This window comes from Propithecus coquereli, unplaced genomic scaffold (genome assembly GCF_000956105.1).
Source record: "Propithecus coquereli isolate 6110/MARCELLA unplaced genomic scaffold, Pcoq_1.0 Scaffold689, whole genome shotgun sequence".
In the NCBI taxonomy this organism is placed as follows: Eukaryota; Metazoa; Chordata; class Mammalia; order Primates; family Indriidae; genus Propithecus; species Propithecus coquereli.
In genome coordinates, this window is record NW_012152940.1 from 153,851 (window position 1) to 174,281 (window position 20,431).

The 20,431-nt window shown below is 59.0% G+C and overlaps 1 protein-coding gene across 1 annotated transcript in view; it reads left to right on the forward strand.

Moving 5' to 3' along the window:
* Positions 1-3,621: 3,621 nt before the first annotated feature.
* The window catches only part of FLT4 (fms-related tyrosine kinase 4), a 30,318-nt gene continuing 13,508 nt past the window's right edge, over positions 3,622-20,431 (forward strand). The window contains exons 1-20 of the mRNA XM_012660893.1: positions 3,622-3,731; positions 4,200-4,444; positions 4,669-4,781; positions 4,900-5,062; positions 5,257-5,396; positions 5,661-5,829; positions 6,139-6,256; positions 9,218-9,372; positions 9,443-9,605; positions 11,032-11,158; positions 12,220-12,328; positions 13,164-13,526; positions 13,793-13,939; positions 14,042-14,173; positions 14,308-14,414; positions 14,664-14,799; positions 15,236-15,340; positions 15,680-15,793; positions 15,908-15,996; positions 16,097-16,244. Coding sequence (XP_012516347.1) covers positions 3,655-3,731; positions 4,200-4,444; positions 4,669-4,781; positions 4,900-5,062; positions 5,257-5,396; positions 5,661-5,829; positions 6,139-6,256; positions 9,218-9,372; positions 9,443-9,605; positions 11,032-11,158; positions 12,220-12,328; positions 13,164-13,526; positions 13,793-13,939; positions 14,042-14,173; positions 14,308-14,414; positions 14,664-14,799; positions 15,236-15,340; positions 15,680-15,793; positions 15,908-15,996; positions 16,097-16,244 — 2,920 coding nt within the window. The 5' untranslated portion in view covers positions 3,622-3,654. The remainder of the gene's footprint in view (positions 3,732-4,199; positions 4,445-4,668; positions 4,782-4,899; positions 5,063-5,256; positions 5,397-5,660; positions 5,830-6,138; positions 6,257-9,217; positions 9,373-9,442; positions 9,606-11,031; positions 11,159-12,219; positions 12,329-13,163; positions 13,527-13,792; positions 13,940-14,041; positions 14,174-14,307; positions 14,415-14,663; positions 14,800-15,235; positions 15,341-15,679; positions 15,794-15,907; positions 15,997-16,096; positions 16,245-20,431) is intronic.

Here is a 20,431-nt window from a genome sequence, read left to right on the forward strand (position 1 = left end):
AGGGGTGTGGGCTGGAGGCAGACTCAGGGAGTGCGTGAACACTTCGGAGACAGGGCGGTGGAGAAGAGAGAGGAGCACTGGGTGCTGGGGGGTCACGGATGCACCCTTCCCTAAGCCCCTGGGTCTGAGGGGCTGGGGACTGCACCTCATGGGTGGGTGGGGACTCAGGGAAGGGGCAGGCACAGAGCAAGGGCCAGGAAGTAGGGAGGAAGAGGGGCAGTGGCTGGGAGTGTGGGAGATGACCCCCTAGGAAAAAACTAGTGATCAGAAGAGAAAGGGATCACCTTCAGAGCCAGGTCAGGGCAGGGCCCCCGGCATGAGGGAGGGCCTGGTTCTGGGAACAGGAATGTCAGAGGCTGGGTGTGGGGTCAGATGTAGGGAGATGAGGTGTCCACATCTGATGGTTTCGCTCTGTCCATGCTGAGTGAGGGAGGAGGGTGCACCCTGAGCCACGTCTGCAAACAGGGAAACGGGGCAGCAGCCCATGCAGGGGGCTTTGTGCTGCGGTGTTGGGTGGGTGGTGTCATGGGGTCAGATGCAGGGCCAGAGGCCAGGGAACAAGCGGAGTGACAGGCCATGGTCCTTCTGCACCAGGACGGGCAGCAGCAAGAGGGAGCAGTGGGGGCTTGGGGTGGGGCTGCGGGATGGAGCCACTGTGGGCCAAGAACACCGAGCAAGGGACACACAGGAGATGGGCATCAGGTCCAGGGCGCACCCACGGAAGGGAGTGGCTGACAAGAGAGGAGGACAGGACCACCAAGGCCAGGATGCTGGCAAGTCATCGTGGGGATGCTGAAGTCATGGGGAGTGGCGGGAGGTGGGGTGGGGAGGGGATGGCGGCCAAGAGCTAGGTCTGCGCAGAATGACGGGAAGTGACCAGGATAGCTGCTGGTGACAGCTTTAGTGGGCAGAGGGCAGTGCCTCAGAGGGCTGCTGTGGGGGTGTGGGTGGGAAGCAGGAGGGTGCAGGTGGATGGCAGTAACCACCCTGGGGCACTTCTTGGTGTCCTGAGAAAGCTGGGCTTCAGGTTAGACAGGAGGGGACATCAGAGAAGCAGGGAGGTCTGCAGCAAAGTTTGCTGACCACAGGGCACAGGGGAGGCTGGTGAAGGCAGGGGGCACTGGAGTAAGTCAGGACACCCCATGACGAAGGAGAGCTTGCCCAGATGGGCACAGAGGGCTGGCAAGCATGATGGGCAGCGCTGCGTAGCGCAGGGACTCCTCCTTTGATGGTGAGGGGCCCCCAGGGAGGAAGCTCCCAGAGGCTGGCTCCACTCCCCCGGCCACCCGGCCACAGTTCAGTCTGACAGGTGTTCTAGTGGGGGCCCAAGGACAACCAGACGGATGCTGCCCGAGTGATGACGAGGACGTGTGAACTAGACCCCGAAGAGGGCAGTCCGTGGGGGGAGGAGGAAGGAAGGAGGGACGTCCCAGGCAAAAGGATGCACGAGGCAAAGCGTTCAGGATGGGGAAAAGAACCGCACTGTGGGAGGGTGGGGAGAGGCCCCGGGCCTCTCAGGACATGAAGCCGGAGGCCTGGCCTGTCCCGCTGTATCTTGGGGGCAAAAGGAGCAACCGAAGGAAGCCAGGCTGGCAGTGTCCATCGCCCTGGAGCCAGCAAGTATGCCCAGATGTGTACCTCCAAGACAGGGAGCCACGGCCTCCCAGGCCCAGCTCGACACCCAGACCTTGCCGTGGGGATGCGCTTTTCCCAGTGAGGGCGCCCACGGGCCTGGCCTCTCTCCTGACCGCTCGCTGGGCCATCGGACAGCACGGCCCTTTCATCCCCACAGGTCCAGCCCACCTGCCACCTCCCCCTCTTCTGCAGGACAGACCACCGTCCACTCGGGCACCCACATACTTTTCAGCTGTCTCTCTGCCTGGCGTGGCCTCAGGCACTTTCAGTGCCCTGAAAAGATCCACTTCTCCTTTGAAGCTCAGCTCAAAGGTGCCCTCTTGGGTCCCCTCCCAGCCCCTCCTGGCCCCTCCCTCCCTCATGAGAGGAGGGAGCCCCAGAGGCGTAAGGTAGGGGCTACAAATGCCCAGACCCTGCTGCTGCGCCCACATCCACCAGGGGCCCCAGGGCAGGACGGGCCCCAGGGCAGGACGGGCCCCAGGGCAGGGCGGGCCCCAGGCCAGGCCAGCCAGCCACTGGAACCAAGCAAAACAAAGACTGCAGGAGACACAGCAGCTGACCAGGCAAGCCACGGAGTCTCAGGACAGCTGGAGGGCCTCAGTTTCCCTGTCCGTGCAGTGAGTCTAGATGCTCAGTAAGGGCCTTCCAGCTCTGGCCCACGGTGCAGGGTGCCTGGAGGGGTTTGGCCCAGAGGGAGGGAGACGGGTAGCGGTGGGCAGCAGACACTGACTGGTGGCCATGTTGCCCGAATTATGCCACATGAGATCTTGATGTGCAGAGTGTGCTGTTCTGGTGCCGCCACCTGGGGTGGCTCAGGACCCCCCCAGCTATCGTGGGGTTCCCAGGGTTCCACCCAACTCATAAGCTGCAAGATGGGACCCCGGGGCCTCAAGGAGCTGGACTGGGGAGGACAGAAGAGCCAGACTTCTGCCCAAACTGCTCAAGCCTGTGGGCCTGGAAGGGGCTGGGGTAGGATAGTGGGCTGTGCCCCCCAGGAGGACAAGGACTTGGGGGGAGGGACAGGACGCAGCCCTGGGCTTCTGGCCACACAGCCCTCCCTTCCTGTTGTCTCAGGATGGTCCTGGCAGGATGCATCTGCCAGAGTTCCAGGCCCAGACCTCCCCCGGGGCCTGCTCCCACCCCCACCAGGATCCCACCCCCCACACATGCTGGCATATCAGAGAGGCACAAACAGGCATGCTTGCACACACATGTAAGCACATACAAAGTCACACACAAATACACACAGATTCACAGATGCAGGCCCACAGATACAGACAGATGCACACACAGAGACCCACACCTATCAACACGCACACATATGCACACAGCCACCCCATACCCCTGGGGGGAGCGTGGTGGGCTGGAGGTGCAGGGCAGGAGCCCAGCCCCAGTCAGCCTACAGCCATGGGGTGAGCGTAGCTTTCTGCCCAGGTGAGGCAGGTCTACTTGTGTGTCAGAGGGGGAGCCCCGTGGGAAGCCCCGGGGGGTTGGTGGGAGGCCCGGGCAGGGAGACCCCAGAGGAGGCAGGGCAGCCAGGGGCCCAGTGTGGGCGGAAGCTGCAGCGGAGCCAGAGAACACCTGTGAGGTGGACACCATGGTGCCTGGGGAGGGTGAAGTCATGGCAGGGCAGGCAGGGGGCCTGGGAGTGTGTGGGGCGGGTCTTAAGTCCAGGAGGGAGGGGCCTGCCGTCGCCCCTTCTCCTTCATGCCAGCAGCTCAGCTCACTAGGGCCAGAGGTTGGGGTTCAGTCCAGCTGCAGTCAGGGCTCCCTTGCAGGGGCAGGCAGGGGTCAGCCTGTGGAGGTTCTGGCTGTCTTGGGGCCTGGGGGCTGGGACTGCCCTGGGGCCTATGGTTAGGCCAAGCCCTGCTGTGCCTCTGAGAGCCTGAGCTGGCCCCCACCCAGAGCAGGGTCTGCCCCGTGGGCAGAGAAGGCGAAGGCCTGCCACCGTCACGTGGACTCACCACCCGGTGCCACGCTGACTTCTGTCCATCCCCAGGTCTGGTGAGCGGCTACTCTATGACACCCCCGACCCTGAACATCACAGAGGAGGTGCACGTCATCGACACCAGCGACAGCTTATCCATCTCCTGCAGGTACTGGGTTCCTCCTGCTGAACAGCAGGGAGGCGGCAGAAGCCCGAGGCCAGAGGTGGTGGCTGAGGGCCCAGAAGGCAGCCCTCCCGGGGCAGAGTGGCCTCGAGGCTGTGCCAGGCTCTCCCTCCCATGACGTGGATGCCTGGAAGCCCTTCCCCAGCCTCACCCACACTCACCCCAGCCGCCCTTCACTGGCCCCAGGCCCGCACACTGGGGCCCTGGAGATGGTATCTTCCCTGTGGCCCCAGCTGTGAATCAAGGCCTGGGCTTCTCCTCAGGCCAGCCTGCCACATACAGCCCCGGGAGACAGGTAGAGGCCTGGGGGCCCAGGGAGTGCCCTGCCCCGGGCAGTTCCGTCCTCCAGGTGAGACCAGCATGGACGAGGCATGGCCTTTGAGGGAGGCGCCTCAGGGATGAGCCCCTGGGCTGCAGCTGGGGACCCTCCTGACCTCTCCCGTCCTCTGCCAGGGGGCAGCACCCCCTCGAGTGGGCCTGGCCAGGGGCTCAGGAGGCGCCGGCCACAGAGGACAAGGACGGGGAGGACACGGGGTTGGTGAGAGACTGCGAGGGCACGGACGCCAGGCCCTACTGCAAGGTGCTGCTGCTGCACGACACGCACGCCAACAACACGGGCAGCTACCGCTGCTACTACAAGTACATCAAGGCCCGCATCGAGGGCACCACGGCCGCCAGCACCTACGTGTTTGTGAGAGGTGAGGCCACCAGGGCGAGGGAGGCAGGCTGGGCTCGCGCAGGGTCCTGGGGGAGGGCCAGTGCCTGACTCCCAGTCCCAGCCTACCGACCCCAGGAGGAGAGAAGGGGCACCTGCCCAAGGGGCAGCCAGCAGGCAGGAACAGCACCACCCAGCCCCAAAGGGCCTCCTGCGGCTGCGCCCACCTCCACCGTCCCCTGCCCCACGCCTGCTCCCTCTCCACAGACTTCAAGCAGCCGTTCATCAACAAGCCCGATACACTCCTGGTCAACAGGAAGGACTCCGTGTGGGTGCCCTGCCGGGTGTCCATCCCTGGCCTCAACGTCACGCTGCGCTCGGTACAGCCCCACCCCCACCCTGGGATCTGGCCCTCCTGTCCCAGCCTGGGAGAGGTGGCCGCAGTCTGGACAGGAGGAAGCGGGCAGCCAGGTGCTGACAGTGACCACATCCCTCCAGCAAAGCTCAGTGCTGTGGCCAGACGGGCAGGAGGTGGTGTGGGATGACCGGCGGGGCATGCGGGTGGCTACACCATTGCTGCGAGACGCCCTGTACCTGCAGTGTGAGACCACCTGGGGCAGCCAGGACTTCCTTTCCAACCCCTTCCTCGTGCACATCACAGGTAGGAGCTGCCCCTCACCCAGTGATTGCTCCTGGTGCCCTGGGAGGAGGACAGGGACCCACTCCAATTCCCAGTAACAGTGCTGTCACCGCCACGCTGGTGTCCGGCGCCTACCCCTGTGCTCTGTGTGCATTGGGTGTCCATGTGTGCAGTGTCCTGGGAGGGTGTGGGAGTCACTGTGCGTGTGTCACCAGGCAACGAGCTCTATGACATCCAGCTGTTCCCCAAGAAGTCGCTGGAGCTGCTGGTCGGGGAGAAGCTGGTCCTGAATTGCACCGTGTGGGCTGAGTTCAACTCAGGCGTCACCTTTGACTGGGACTATCCAGGGAAGCAGGTGAGGTCAACAGCCCTGCCGGAGAGCCTTCCTCCTGCCCATGCCTTCCTGTCCCCAGGAGCCCCCATCAATGACCGTGGCCTCGGTGTGGAGGGCGTGCAGACCCAGGGTCCCTAGTCTGATGGGGAAGTTTTCCACCCCAAGGAAAACTCAGAGTCTGGGTCCGAGGCTTCTGGAGCCACTGCTGGCTGGGCTGGGGCATGTGCCTTGGGGGGTAGCTCTGCGGAGCCCACCCACTGACCTTGGGCTCCCCTGGTGCGGCAGGCAGAGCGGGGGAAGTGGGTGCCCGAGCGGCGCTCCCAGCAGACGCACACAGAGCTGTCCAGCATCCTGACCATACTGAATGTCAGCCAGCACGACCTGGGCCCGTACGTGTGTGAGGCCAACAATGGCATGCAGCGATTCCGGGAGAGCACCGAGGTCATTGTGCACGGTACGGCCTGCGGCTGGGGCATCGTGCCCAGCACGGGCTGAGGGGGGCGGTGGTCGGGCATCATCAAGCCTGAGGAACAAGGGTCCTCGTGCAGCGTGGGCCTGGCCCAGAGGTCCTGTTGCTCCTGGGTGTGGGGAGTCCGGCCAGAGGGAAAAAGGGGGCGTGAGCACAGGAACTACCCAGCTCCCAGATGGCACAGTGAGCCCCCGTCTGCAGACAGTTGGCTGCCGGGGCCTCGGGGTCGTGGCTGGGAATCCCTGTCAGTGACGGATCAGCCCTGGATTTACGAGGGTGCCTCTCGTCCCGCAGAAAAGCCCTTTATCAGCGTTGAGTGGCTCAAGGGACCAGTCATGGAGGCCACGGCAGGAGAGGAGCTGGTGAAGCTGCCCGTGAAGCTGGCAGCTTACCCGCCGCCAGAGTTCCAATGGTAACAGCCCAGGCTCCCTCCCCTCCCTACCCTGCCAGGCCACACGGGAGGACAGACCAAGGGGTGAGAAGGGCAGCATCCTCCCCCTCAGGCCTGTACCCTGACACCCACGTGGGGACCTGGCCCTCCCTGAGTCCTGTACCCTGACACCCAGGGTGGGGGGACCCTCTCCAAGGAGAGCCCGCAAGGAACATGCACATAATACGATACTGCAGCCAGAAGGAAGGTTGACCCAGGTTGCTGCAACCTGTGACAGGTTTAAAGTTGAACCTGTTATGTGTGGGTGTGGTGGCATGGTGTGGGGCTTTCTCCAACTGTTCCTGCAGCCCCTCAGCATCTCTGAGGCCCTGACAGCTAGACCCACCTGCACTGCAAACTCCAGGGCCTGTCCCGCAGCAATGGCTGCAGTTTCCCCAGGCCTCCTTCCAGCAAGACTGCCTCTCCCAGGACTGTCCTATCCAGAAATGTGGAGATGCCACCAGGGGGTTGACAAATTGTTATGGAGCCAGCCCTGGGCTGGCCCTGGCTGCATGACAGTGAGCGCAAGAGCTTCCAGGAGGCCTGCAGGCCGCTGGGGCCCAGGCTCCCGGTCTGCCAGCTGAGAAGATGAGGCTCCGCTGTGGGTGTGCCGAGGCCCAGGGTTCTGCCCTCACCCGTGCTCCTGCAGGCTTTCGAAGGTCCAGCACCTCCCCCTCCGCCGTGCACCCTCAGGCCATCTGAGCCGTCCACACAGCCCGGCCATGGCAGGTCACCCTCTAGTCTGAGCCCCAGTTGCACCGACAAGGAAGCAGAGCCCGGGATCGGGGAGGACGTTCCTGCCTGAGCCCCAGCCTCCCGGGAGGTGTCTCCACTCTGTCCTACCCCAGCTAGCCCGAGGAGCCTCACCCTTCCAGCCTGGGCACCTGCCTCCTGGCAGGGCTGCTTTTTCTGGTGCTGAGCAAGAGGAGGTGCAGGTGCCCACAGCTGGGACCCCTGCGCCAGCCCAAGGCTGGGAGCAGGCTGCTCCTGGGAGGGCCCAGGGTACTGGGCCCTGGGCCTGGTGTGACCCTCCCTCTGAGGGCACAGTTTTGGAGTCCACCTGGGGCACCTGTTGCAGTACCTTGGGGCAGGGTCCTAAGGGCACTCGGGCAGGCTGGCGCTTCACTCACAGGTGGGCTCCTAGAGGACTGCAGCTGCTCTGCGCAGGTGGCCGGCTCTGCTGCGCCCAGGGTCCAGCCCAATCCTTAGGCAGCTGGCTGCCTCTCAGCACAGCTTTCCACTGGAACATTCCCACCACATCCAGCCCTTCTCTTCTCACTTGGCCAACACCTGCCTCCAGGAAGTGCCCATCTGAGTCACCCGCCCCAGGATGCTTGTGGTCACCACAGTCCCATCGGCGCCACCCTTTATGTGGCTCATTGTGTGACGGCTGTGAGTCAGCGAGTGGATGGAGGGTCTAGAGCAGTGGTCCCCAACCTTTTTGGCACCAGGGACGGTTTCATGGAAGACAGTTTTTCCACGGGGTGGGGGGTGTGAGAGAGGAAGGCGGTGATACGAGCAAGAGCAGCCGCTGTAAATAGAGATGACGCTCCGCTTGCTTGCCGGCCGCTCCTGTCCTGCACCGCCCCACCTTCCTGAGTTTCATGGAACACGGCGGGGGTGCGCAGCACAGCGCAGCTCTGCAGCCGGGTCCCTAACAGGCCACGGGCCAGTACCGGTCCGCAGCTCGGGGGTTGGGGAACGCAGGCCTAGAGAACACGCAGGCAGGCTGGGCAGGTGCCCAGCATGGTGCTGACACAACATGCGGTTAGACCTGGAGACCCCAGCAAGGTGCATTTCATTTCCCCACTTTTCAGACGAGGACACTGAGGCTTGGGGTGGTGAAGGGGTTTGCCTAAGGTCACAGATCCAGCACGTGGCAGGCTCAGGTTCCAGCCTTTGCACCAGCGCCGGGCACTCAACATGGCCTTGGCTGTGCCCCAGCCTGCCTTGCCTGCAACTCCGGGCCAGTCCCATCCTTTCTAGATCTTGGCTGTGGTGTCACAGTTGAGAGCAGGCCCCTGCGGCTCCCACACTGTCGGTCTTTGCCTGAGGGACAAGTCTCTCCCAGGCCACACTACAGCGTCCCTGGCTTAGCACACCCAGCACTGGGAGGGAGGCACCTGCCCGAGAGAGGGTGGTCCCCAAACAGGGTCCAGAGCCCAGGTCACAGAGGCAGCTGCCCTTTGGGGCGTGGGACATCCATGGGATGTGGGACTCACATGCACAGAAACATCCATGGAGCACCTGCCCCCGCAGGGCACAGCTCAGTGGGGGAGATGGACAGTCAGCAGACACGGGTGTGAAACCCACCGTGCTGATGGGGGCAGGGCAGGTGGGGCTGGGTCACTAGAAGGACGGCAGGGAGGCTGCATATACCCCAACCCAAATGAAGGTGGGAGGCAGCGGTGAAGATTCCCAGCCACAGGAATGAGTGTCCCAGCAAGGGGACAGTGCGGCCACCGTGTGGAGAGCTCAAGGAAGGGCAGAGGCAGAGAGCTCTGCGCGCACTGCACCCTCACTCCTCCACCTGGCCTGGGAGAAAGAGGACAGGGTCTCTGAAGCCAAAGCCCAGACCCTCCTGGGCTGGGCCAGGTGAGTCTGGCCAAGCGAGGCTGGCCAGGGCCAAGGCCACAGGCAAGGAAGAGAGAAGGCAGCTGCCTCAAGCAGTGACACGGTCACCTTGCTCTTGGTGGCACCACCACAGATGCTTTGGGGTGAGGCCAGAGGTGCTGCTGCAGACCTCAGGGACGGGTTGTCAGGCCTGGCAGATGGGGCCTGGAGGCCATGTCCAGAGCTTTAGGCCGTTCACTGCCAGACCAATAACCACTGCTACTCTCCCTGGCCTGGCTGCCCCCTCCCTTCCCACTGGGAGGTGCTGGGAGTGCCAGCGTGGGGCTGGGGTGGGTCTGCGCAGCCCCATGAACTCCCTTCCTGGGCTAGGTACAAGGACAGAAAGGCAGTATCTGGACGCCACAGTCCGCACGCCCTGGTGCTCAAGGAGGTAACGGAGGCCAGCGCGGGCGTCTACACCCTCGCCCTGTGGAACTCCGAGGCCGGCCTGAGGCGCAACATCAGCCTGGAGCTAGTGGTGAACGGTGCGCCAGGGATGGGGGGGCGGGGGGCGTGGCATGAGGGCCAGCTGACCAGCCACTGCTGTGCCCCCAGTGCCCCCCCACATCCACGAGAAGGAGGCCTCCTCCCCCAGCATCTACTCCCGACACAGCCGTCAGGCCCTCACCTGCACAGCCTACGGGGTGCCCCCACCTCTCAGCGTCCAGTGGCACTGGCGGCCCTGGACACCCTGCAAGAAGTTTGCCCAGCGAAGCCTGTGAGTGTGGCTCCAGCCCGTCCTCCTCCGTGTCACAGCCCGGGCCCCAGCCCCAGCCGTGCCGAACCCATTTCCCAGCCCCCGCGCCACCCAGGCCCTGCCCATACCCCTCCCCAGGGCCCAGCCCTGAACTTGAACCCTGTCACTGGTTCAGCTGTAGCCAATCCCGGGCCTCAGCTCCCTGAGCAAGGCTCAGAGCCTCCCTTGCATCAGTCCCCCACCAGCATGCCGGGCTGGGCTTGGGGATCTGCCCCCCACCTCCCTGCAGAGCAAAGCCCCCTGGACACGCAGTGCACCAGCCAGAGAGGCCCAGAGGATGCACCTCAGCACCAAGCAGGCCGACCTGGGACGGTGTTAGGGAACTTGGGCTGAGCCCCGGGGCACACCAGGCGCGCTCACGCACCTCAGCTCACCTAGGCAGTGCTCAAGAAATAGGGTCAGAGAAGGGAGGCAACTTACCCCAAGCTCACAGCTGGAAGCAACAGAGCCCACCCACCTGCTGAGCCCCGCTCCCCTGCACTGAGCTGGATGTCAACGGGACAGCCAGGCTGTGGAGAACACTTAGACCATCAGGGGGCTGGAGAAGAGGGTGCCAAAATGGGCAGGGGTCTTGAAAGCACTACGGAGTCAATGAAGGTCACTGAGCAAGAGAATGATTGCTCAGGTTTGTCTTTCAGCAAGAGATCCCAGTTCGAAAAGCTGGGAGGGATGGAAGCCAGGACCCCAGACAGGAGACAGGGCAGCCCCACTGGCAGAGGGGCTGTGGCTCAGTAGGCCTGGCCAGGGGCCGGCAAAGCGTCCAAGGCTCACAAGGGATTCTTCTAGACCACAGGGCCTACAACTCATGGCTGGCACCTCCAAATCTGCCTTCCTCTGATGCCCCATCATTATGCTCTGTGCCAACTGATGGAGCCCTGGGGGCCCCAGTCTGCTCCTCCACTAGAGGCAGAGCAAACCCCCCTCGGGGTCCTGAGACCCCCATCCGGCAGGAGGCCAAAGGTGCTGGAGATGCGCACTCAGCCCAGAGGGAGGCAGCAGCTCCCAAAGGAGGACAAGAGAGGGAGACGCCCGGCAGAGGGCTTCCTGGGACAGAGTGGGGACTTGCGCTGTCCTGAGTGAGCTGGGTGGGCAGACCCAGGGTGGCCTTTGCAGTTAGGGACACAGAAGCAGGTCAGAGTGGTGCATGTGTGCGTGGGGACGGTGAGCACAGGAAGGCTGCATCTGGCAGCCTGTGCGGGATGGGTTGCCGGCCGTCGGCGTGAAGGGTGGGAGACAGTGCTCCAGAAACAACCCCCGCCCCGCTCGCCCGGGCCCAAGGGCCAGCCTTACCCACCACCACGTTAGAAGATGACTGAGTGTGGCGAAGGCTGGACCCCTTCACCCCTCCGCGTGGGCCCCCTGCCCTTGCCTCTCCTCGCCCCAGCAGCCGGCGGCGGCAGCAGCGAGACCGCATGCCACAGTGCCACGACTGGAGGGAGGTGACCACACAGGACGCTGTGAACCCCATCGAGAGCCTGGACACCTGGACCGAGTTCGTGGAGGGGAAGAATAAGGTACAGGCCAGCCGTGCCGCCGAGGGCCGGGGAGAGGGCCAGAGGAGGTGGGAAGGGGCCCTCCTGCCTCTCCGGGTTCCCACCTGGCCTGCAGAGTTTGGGGACAGCAGCTGCCAGGTCGGTGACCTTTCAGTCTCTGGGACTCAGCTCCCCTGCCTGCATGTGGATAGAGGGCCAGACCTCCAGCCACTTCCCAGACAAGGAAGCTGAGGTCCAACGCTGCCTGGCCGGGCCATGGGCCCCATCCCAGCCACCCACAGGCTGGGAGGGGACAGGGCTGGGGGCTGACCAGGTCTCCACAGAAGGCTGCGGAGCCACTGGACCAGCCTACAGGCAGTGCTGAGAAGGAGGGGACACTGAACAAAGGCACCCACTTCCTACGGTCACTTCCTGTTTTCCTACACACCTCCAGAGCCTCTTCCTGTTCCAGGCCTGGCCAGGAAGTGCCCGGCTAGGGGCGGGGGATGGTCTTTGGATGATAGGCAGGCCTATGGCCCTCCCTCCTCCCCTGTGTCTCAAGCTTTCTATTGCCTGAGACCAGAGCACTTCTGGAAGCCCAGGACCCCCCCCCACCTCTCTCCAGTGCCCTGGACATGGGGAGGGGTGCTGTGGACAGCCCTGGGGCTGATGTGGGCATATTACAAAGGTCTCACACTGTGACACAGGCTGAATTCTAGCCCTGGCTCGGACTGACCCAGGTGTCAGGCTGGCTCCTGACCCCTCCTCACCATGGCCACACACCGAGCCCAATCACAGCCAGAGGTTTATCTGGTCCTGCCAGATGCCACTTTCTGATGTCACCACGCCTACGCCAGCTGTCCATACACTGTCCATTGACTTTTCTGGGGAGCCACCTCTCTCTGTTGCCCGAGGGCCTCTCTTCCCTGCCTCTTCCCTCACCATTCCTGGTATTGTCTCTGAGCTTTGAGCATCTCCAGCCCAAAGCCTCAGCCCCCCCCCCCGTTACTCTGGTGGGCACAGTGACCTCCTTGCAGAAAAGGAGGGTCTGGGTCACGTGAACTAGGGCAGGAAATGGATCCTTGTGTCTGTGCTCTGCCCAGACTGTGAGCAAGCTGGTGATCCAGGATGCCAACGTGTCTGCCATGTACAAGTGTGTGGTCTTCAACAAGGTGGGCCAGGACGAGCGGCTCATCTACTTCTATGTGACCAGTGAGTGGCCAGACCAACCCCCAGGGAGGGCCCCTTCCCTGGGCAGGTTTGGGTGCAGGGTGCGGAAGCAGGTTGGGGCTCATTGAGTTTCTGATGTCCAAGGGGCACCCAATGGAGACATCCAGGGCTTACTGGACCCCTGGGTCTGTGGCGGGGGACAGATCTGGGGTCCGTCGGCATACGGACTGGGGGCTGGTGCCCTGGGATGGAATGGCACCCTCTGCCCCCAGCCCTGGAGGCACTTCCCCCAAGGATGGCCCCCTGCTCCCCGCAGCTCCTCCCAACTCTACCCCCTCCCACACCCCTATCCAAGCCCTGGAGCCCTGCGGCTGGCGTGTGCATGGCCCTGGGGAGAAGGTCCATAACTGACTCAGATTTTCAAGTGTGCTAGTGACCCGAGGAGAGCTCAGATGCCCAGGAGTGGACAGTCCCTGGGATGTGGACGAGGGTACTTCCAGGGAGATGGAGGCAGAGAAAACACCTGGGAGATAGGGCAAGGGGGAAGCGCACAAGATCCTGACAAGAAGTGGCAGAAAGACAACAGGAAATTGGGACTGTGGCCCTGGCAAAAGCTAATGAAAAAATGGTCTCAAGAAGAGGAAGTGGTGGGGTGTGGTGGCAAGAAAGCATGAGGACTCAGGTCCCCACTGAGTCTGGCCAGCAGGAATCCTGATGATCTGGACTCCTGGGAGAGGCGGGGGCTGCAGCCGGTTGGGCTCCTCCAGGAGAGAGAGGGAGGGGAGACAGGAGGAGACCCCGTGGGGCTGGTCACGGGCACAGTGGCAGGTGGGGCAAACACGGGCGGCAGTCACAGAGGTTCCTCCTCCCTCCCCAGCTATCCCTGATGGCTTCAGCATCGAATCGGAGCCCTCTGAGGAGCCTCTGGAGGGCCAGGCCGTGCGCCTGAGCTGCCGAGCAGACAACTACACGTACGAGCATCTGCGTTGGTACCGCCTCAATCTTTCCACGCTGCACGATGCTCAAGGGAACCCGCTGCTGCTCGACTGCAAGAACGTACACCTGTTCGCCACCCCGCTGGCCGCCAGCCTGGAGGAGCCGGGGCCTGGGGCGCGCCACGCCACGCTCAGCCTGAACATCCCCCACGTGGCACCCGAGCACGAGGGCGACTACGTGTGCGAGGTGCAGGACCGGCGCAGCCACGACAAGCACTGCCACAAGAAGTACCTGTCAGTGCAGGGTGAGGCGGGAGGGGCCAAGCTTCGCATCTAGCCATCGCTGTTTCTGGCTTTGCCCCCAGCCCTGCACGCCACTGGGCGTTCGTTCACAACCGGGGCCTGCAGGAGCGTCCCCTTCCCCGACCCCACCGTGGAGGTGCGCAGTCTTCTGGCCGGCGCGCAAACTCTGACCTTCCTTCCACCCTCTGTTCCCGGCCAGCAGGGCCCGGTCCAGGGGTGCCCTGCTTAGTGCAGCTCCACTTAGCTCCCTCCCGAACCCTGCCCCTAGCCCTGGAAGCCCCTCGGCTCGCGCAGAACTTGACCGACCTCCTGGTGAACGTGAGCGACTCCCTGGAGATGCGGTGCCTGGTGGCCGGAGCGCACGTGCCCAGCATCGTGTGGTACAAAGACGAGAGGCTCCTGGAGGAAGAGTCTGGTAGTGAGGGTGGCCAGGCGGGGGGCGGGGTCCAGAGCCCGCAAGGCCAATCCTCCCTCCTCCTCTCCCTCCCGAACTCGTATCTCCACCCGCCCCCTGCAGGAATCGACCTGGCGGACTCGAACCAGAAGCTGAGCATCCAGCGCGTGCGCGAGGAGGACGCGGGACGCTATCTGTGCCGCGTGTGCAACGCCAAGGGCTGCGTCAACTCCTCCGCCAGCGTGGCCGTGGAAGGTGCGGCGTGCGCCCGGGCCCCCGACCTCTGCCCTCGCCCCACTCCGCGCCTGCCCGCCGGCCCCGTGGCCCGAAGGGCGTTCCCGCAGCGCGCGCTTCCCTCGCGCACTCGCCGGCTCTTTCTGTGCGCTCAGGCTCGGAGGACAGAGGCAGCATGGAGATCGTGATCCTCGTGGGCACCGGGGTCATCGCCGTGTTCTTCTGGTTCCTGCTCCTCCTCATCTTCTGTAACTTGAGGAGGGTGAGCGTCCCTCCCCTGCCGGGCCTCTCCGGGCTCCTGCCTGGGGCCGTCGCGCCAGTCCTTGAGAAAGAATGGGGCCCCCATCCTGCTTCGCCCCGCAGCCAGGCTCCTGGGAAGTAGCCGCGGTTGTCGGTCCGTCCCCTCCTTGACTGGCACCCCCGAAGGAAGGGCCATCTGTCGCGGGCAGAGTTTCCCCCGAGCCACCGCGGTGTGGCCACATCCACCAGCTGTCCCCACCCCCACCCCCAGCCGGCCCACGCAGACATCAAGACGGGCTACCTGTCCATCATCATGGACCCCGGGGAGGTGCCTCTGGAAGCGCAGTGTGAATACCTGTCCTACGACGACAGCCAGTGGGAGTTCCCCCGGGAGCGGCTGCACCTCGGTGAGGCGGCGCCCTGCCCGGCAGAGGCGGCTGCAGCTGCCGCAGGGTCTGGCCGGCTGGGGCGCCCGAAGTCCCTTCGTTCCCAGAACTCGTGCCAGGAGGGCCCGCCTGGCCCCCGCCTGGCCCGACCTGCCCACCTGGGCATGGGTCCCCAGAGCCGCGCCGGGGCTCGCAGTTCCCAGGCCCCACGAGGTCACGTCCTGCTGCTCCGAGCAGGGTGGGCCTGTCGCACCTGCGGGGAGGATGCGAGTCCTTCCTGCCCGCCTCCCCTCTGCCCTCTTCCCGCTCCTGGTCCCCGCGCTCTTCCTGTTTGGCAGAGAGGCTGCCCACCCTCCTGGGCCTGCCTTCCTGGCCCTCCGCAGGTCAGCCCTGCTGCCCACCTGTCCCCGCCCCCGCCCCCGTGCGCGCCACCTGCAGCTGGCTCCCTGCCCCACAGGGAGGGTGCTCGGCCACGGCGCCTTCGGGAAGGTGGTAGAAGCCTCGGCTTTCGGCATCCACAAGGGCAGCGGCTGTGACACCGTGGCCGTGAAAATGCTGAAAGGTGCGGGGTCAGCGGGTGCAAGGGGCGGACGAGCTGCGGAGGAACAGCAGCTCTGGGTGGAGCAGGGGACTGTGGTGCAGGAAGGGAAACTGAGGCTCAGAGGCAGCCTCGCCCAGGGTTCTCCAGGGAGGCGCAGGGAGTCAGAGCCGGGCTCCCACTGGAACCCCCTGCCTCAGTGGGGCCAAAAGACGTCGTGAAGACGCTGCGCGCCCCTCCCCCGCAGCCGCCCCGAGATCGCCGAGTGCGCCCGGCTAAGCCGGCGGCGGGAAGGCGGGGCGGGCGGGGTTGCGGCAGAGGCCAGGGCGGCCGCGCCCCTGCCAGGCCCTGTGTCCCTTCCAGAGGGAGCCACAGCCAGCGAGCACCGCGCCCTGATGTCGGAACTCAAGATCCTGATTCACATCGGTAACCACCTCAACGTGGTCAACCTCCTGGGGGCGTGCACCAAGCCCAACGGTACTGGGGCGCGGAGGGCGCCGGGGCGCTCGGGCGGGAGGGGGCTGCCGGGCGCGGGGCGGGCGTCCGGGCGGGGCTGGCGCTCCAGCGAGCGGGCTCCGCCGCTCCCGCCAGGCCCCCTCATGGTGATCGTGGAGTTCTGCAAGTACGGCAACCTCTCCAACTTCCTGCGCGCCAAGCGCGAGGCCTTCGACCCCCGCGCGGTACGTGCGCGCCGTCGGGGCCCAGAGCGCGGCGGGCGGGCGTGGGCGCGCGGGCTCTGCCGAGGTGACGTGGCCGCGGCTCTGCTCTGTGCGCCCGCAGGAGAAGTCCCCGGAGCAGCGGAGGCGCTTCCGCGCCATGGTGGAGGGCGCCAGGGCGGATCGGAGGCCGGGGAGCGGCGACAGGGCCCTCCTCGCGCGGTTCCTGACGGGCAAGGGCGGCGCGCGGCGGGCCGCTCCCGCGCAGGAAGGTCAGCGCCGGGCTTCCCTGGCTGAGTCTGGCAGGCGGGTAAACTCGGGGTGCGGCACCCTGGGGCAACCCAGCCTCGGTGGGGGCTCCCATGGGAGAGAATGTGAAGGACTGTGCCCTGGGAGGGGGCGACCCGCAGGGACAGTTTCCACAGAGAGTGGACGTGTGACTTGGGCATCACAGGATGAGTAGGAGTTTGCCTTGCCAACAGTGGGGACCGGCCCGCAGCCGAGTGGCGGGTGCGAAGGCCGGTTAAGAGAACCCCTTGGACAGCCCGCGGTTTAGCAGTTAGTCGAGTGTGCGGTTGGCACGGAACCAGGGAGTTTGGAGAGACCCCGCGTGGCGACGGGATTCGAGGACAGAGACAGGAAAGCGAGGCACAGAAACAGCTGGCTCGGTTTGGACACGGTTTGAATAGTTAGCCGCCTTCGGCCAAAGTTCGGTGATTGATCGGGAGGGGGTCACAGTCCCGGCTCCTCGGCCTGGGCCCAGGGGCCCAGGGTTAGGGTTAGGGTTAGGGGTTAGGGGTTGGGGTTAGGGTTAGGGATTAGGGTTATGGTTAGGGGTTAGGGGTTGGGGTTAGGATTAGGGGTTAGGGTTAGGGCTAGGGGTTGGGGTTAGGGTTAGGGGTTGGGGTTAGGGTTAGGGCAGGGAGCTGCGACGACGCCCCTGCGCTCGGCCTGGGCGCGGGAGACCCTCAAAGAAAAGACAAGACAGTTCGTCATGGTCCGCTTACGTTTTCAGCTGGGTTACAGTTTATGTGGGGAGAAACGTTTACACTGAATTTAAAATATGTACGGAGGTAGTTTTAGCTTAAAAATTAATTTAATAAATTTTTAAAGTCAGTTTCTTAATTTTGAGAGATTGACCAAAATTTTTGACATATGATGTTATTTTGTGACTATAATGTATTTGGTCTTAAATCTCACTGGGAAATAGTAGAACGGGGGGCGGGTTGTAAGGTGGGAATCAGGACTTTAGATTATTTTTCTGGAAGAGATACAGGAGAATTTTGTGTTTTCAGGAGAAAAATAAAATCTGGACTCCTGTAGGATTTTTTTTAAAGTTTTAGTTTGATTATGTGGAATTTAGTATGACTGACTCTGGACTGACCTGTTGGGACATAGTGTATGAGTTTAGTCTAAAATAATGGCCTCATAATTTTGTTTAAAATTTTTTTACTTAGAGTGTGACCAAAACTTAGGGCTTTGGAGACCTTTTTTAGTTACTATTATTTTGGGTCTTTGGTCTCAGTATGTTATTTATAGGTTATGGTGTCCTCATAGGGTTTTTTTTTTTTTTTTGAGTTTTTGTTGTTTTAGTCAGAGAAACCATTTGACCTTTTATGGTTTTAATTACTTAAAACTTTTGAGAGAATATAGCATATCAGGAAGACTATTATTATGACTGTTAAGAGGATAATATTAAGAGTTTGGAGTATTTTGTTAAATTAATTAAAATTAAATAGATGAAAGAATGAGTCATAAACAATTTGTTTTCATCAAGTGGTCTGTTTATTAATTTTTTATAATTGAATGTTTATTAATATTTAATGTGTTTATTTATGTGCAATAAGTAATGTCAGTAACTGTACTTTTTTTTTACCCAGTCAGTAAATATTTAGAGTAATTTTATTATTTAGTGTGACTTCAGTAACAGAATTTAAAGAAGTCTGTTGTGTAACTGTAGCCTTTGTAGTAGAATCTGGTATAATCTATTATGAGGGATAAATTTTTAATTATTGTCACATTTATTTTTAAACGATGTAAAACAGTAACTTAATGATGTCCATTTAGAAGGGTGAAGGCCTTTTGATAATTTTTTTAATCTATAATGTAGGTTACAAATCACCTCAGACAACTTAATGAACTGATGTTTTGTTTTTGACTGATTAAGGAGTAATAAAGGTATTATTAACAATTTTCATCTATATTGGCCTATTTTTTATTTATTAAGGTATAGGTCGTCTAGGCATAAGGTTGGCTATGAAATTTTTTTACAAACAAAGGTATATCCCATAGGTGTATATAAAAGACCCCTTTTTCAGTTTTATTGTTTAGAGTCACTAAGTAAGGAAAAACTTGAGAGGTAAGAGTCTCATGAGGGTAGGGAAGTCTTGATTCGCGATCTTGGGAAAGTTGTCTGTATCTAGAATGTCATCTGATTTGGGGGAGAAACTTTTTTGGTTGGTTTTATCTTAAGATCATTAGTGGGTGTATAATTTTAAGAATCTGAAGGGGCCCTTTGAGTTGTGAGATTACAAACTTGAGGTTTAAGGTCCCAAAGTTTTGTTGCAGTGCGGGTGGCAAGAGCAGTCTTTTCTTGATGTCATTGTTAGAAGACCCAATCTTCAGGTTTTATATTGTGGAGGGTCCGATTGTCTTTAGTCAGTGGACCATGAAAAGCTTTTTTATCTGATGAAAATATATGTTGACATAATGTATTAAAGTCTTACAGCATTTAGTCATATTAGAGTTTAGCAGTGGAAGGTATGTGAGGTTTTATTACTAGGAGCATAGGCCTTTGAGTGATTTTTTAGTGACATCGTGACTATTTTATAAGGGGTTAACTTATGTTTTTTACTGGAAATAGATTTGATTGTCATTAATTTATAATATCTTTGTCCAATGTGATTGGTCAGTAGATTTAGTTTTGTCTAATGTTATTGTGCATGTGATATCTGTTTTATAACCTGTCTAGTGAAATATTTATTATTAGAGTTTTTAAAATATCCGATGAGAGAAACATTTTTAAATAACCTTTTAATTGTTGGTATAGTATTAGTCCTCTTATATGAAAAAGCTTTTATATAATCATATATTTCAAATGACAGGCTGGGCGCTGTGGGTCACACCTGTAATCCTAGCACTCTGCGAGGCTGAGGCGGGAGGACGCTTGAGGTCAGGAGTTTGAGGTTGCTTTGAGCTGGGCTGACGCCACGGCACCCTAGCCCAAGCAACAAAGTAAGACTCTGTCTCAAAAAAAAAAAAAAAAGAATTTAAATAATTAACTGAAATGACTTAAAATAGTCATAGTTAAAGACACAATTGACAAGAAAATTTAGTTATTTTTGTGGCCTATCATAATTTAACAATCATAATTATGACAATATTATATATTAAGACATCAGAATTGTAGAAATCTCATATAATTTTGGAACATATATTAATAACATAAAAGTATAAAATTTGAAGAAAGCTAAACATTATTTTTTATTTGACAATATTTTTATATAATTTAACATATTAAATAAGCCTGTTTGTTATCTCTCTTTTGGATATTGTAGGGGCCTCTGTAGCGTCTCAAAGTTAGTGTGAGGTCAGAAAAAAGACTTAATTTTCAATTCAAAATTTGATTTTAGGGCTGGTCTGATGGTAGTGGGTTATCAGAACTTATTAACATTAGTGTCACTAAAGTTGGTATTCAACCTCCCACCGCTAAATTTGACTGGCTTTTAAAAAATAAAAAAAAATTTTTTAAAAATTGGAGTTTAGGAAGACTGTCATGTATATCAAAGGTTTAAAACACTTAACCAAAATAGGATTATAGGTAATTGTAAAATAATACTTTATTTAGCCAAAATGATAATTAAAAGGTTTTGACCAAAATTTTTGACATATGATGTTATTTTGTGACTATTGTGAATGTATTTGGTCTTAAATCTCACTGGGAAATAGTAGAACGGGGGGCGGGTTGTAAGGTGGGAATCAGGACTTTAGATTATTTTTCTGGAAGAGATACAGGAGAATTTTGTGTTTTCAGGAGAAAAATAAAATCTGGACTCCTGTAGGATTTTTTTTAAAGTTTTAGTTTGATTATGTGGAATTTAGTATGACTGACTCTGGACTGACCTGTTGGGACATAGTGTATGAGTTTAGTCTAAAATAATGGCCTCATAATTTTGTTTAAAATTTTTTTACTTAGAGTGTGACCAAAACTTAGGGCTTTGGAGACCTTTTTTAGTTACTATTATTTTGGGTCTTTGGTCTCAGTATGTTATTTATAGGTTATGGTGTCCTCATAGGGTTTTTTTTTTTTTTTTGAGTTTTTGTTGTTTTAGTCAGAGAAACCATTTGACCTTTTATGGTTTTAATTACTTAAAACTTTTGAGAGAATATAGCATATCAGGAAGACTATTATTATGACTGTTAAGAGGATAATATTAAGAGTTTGGAGTATTTTGTTAAA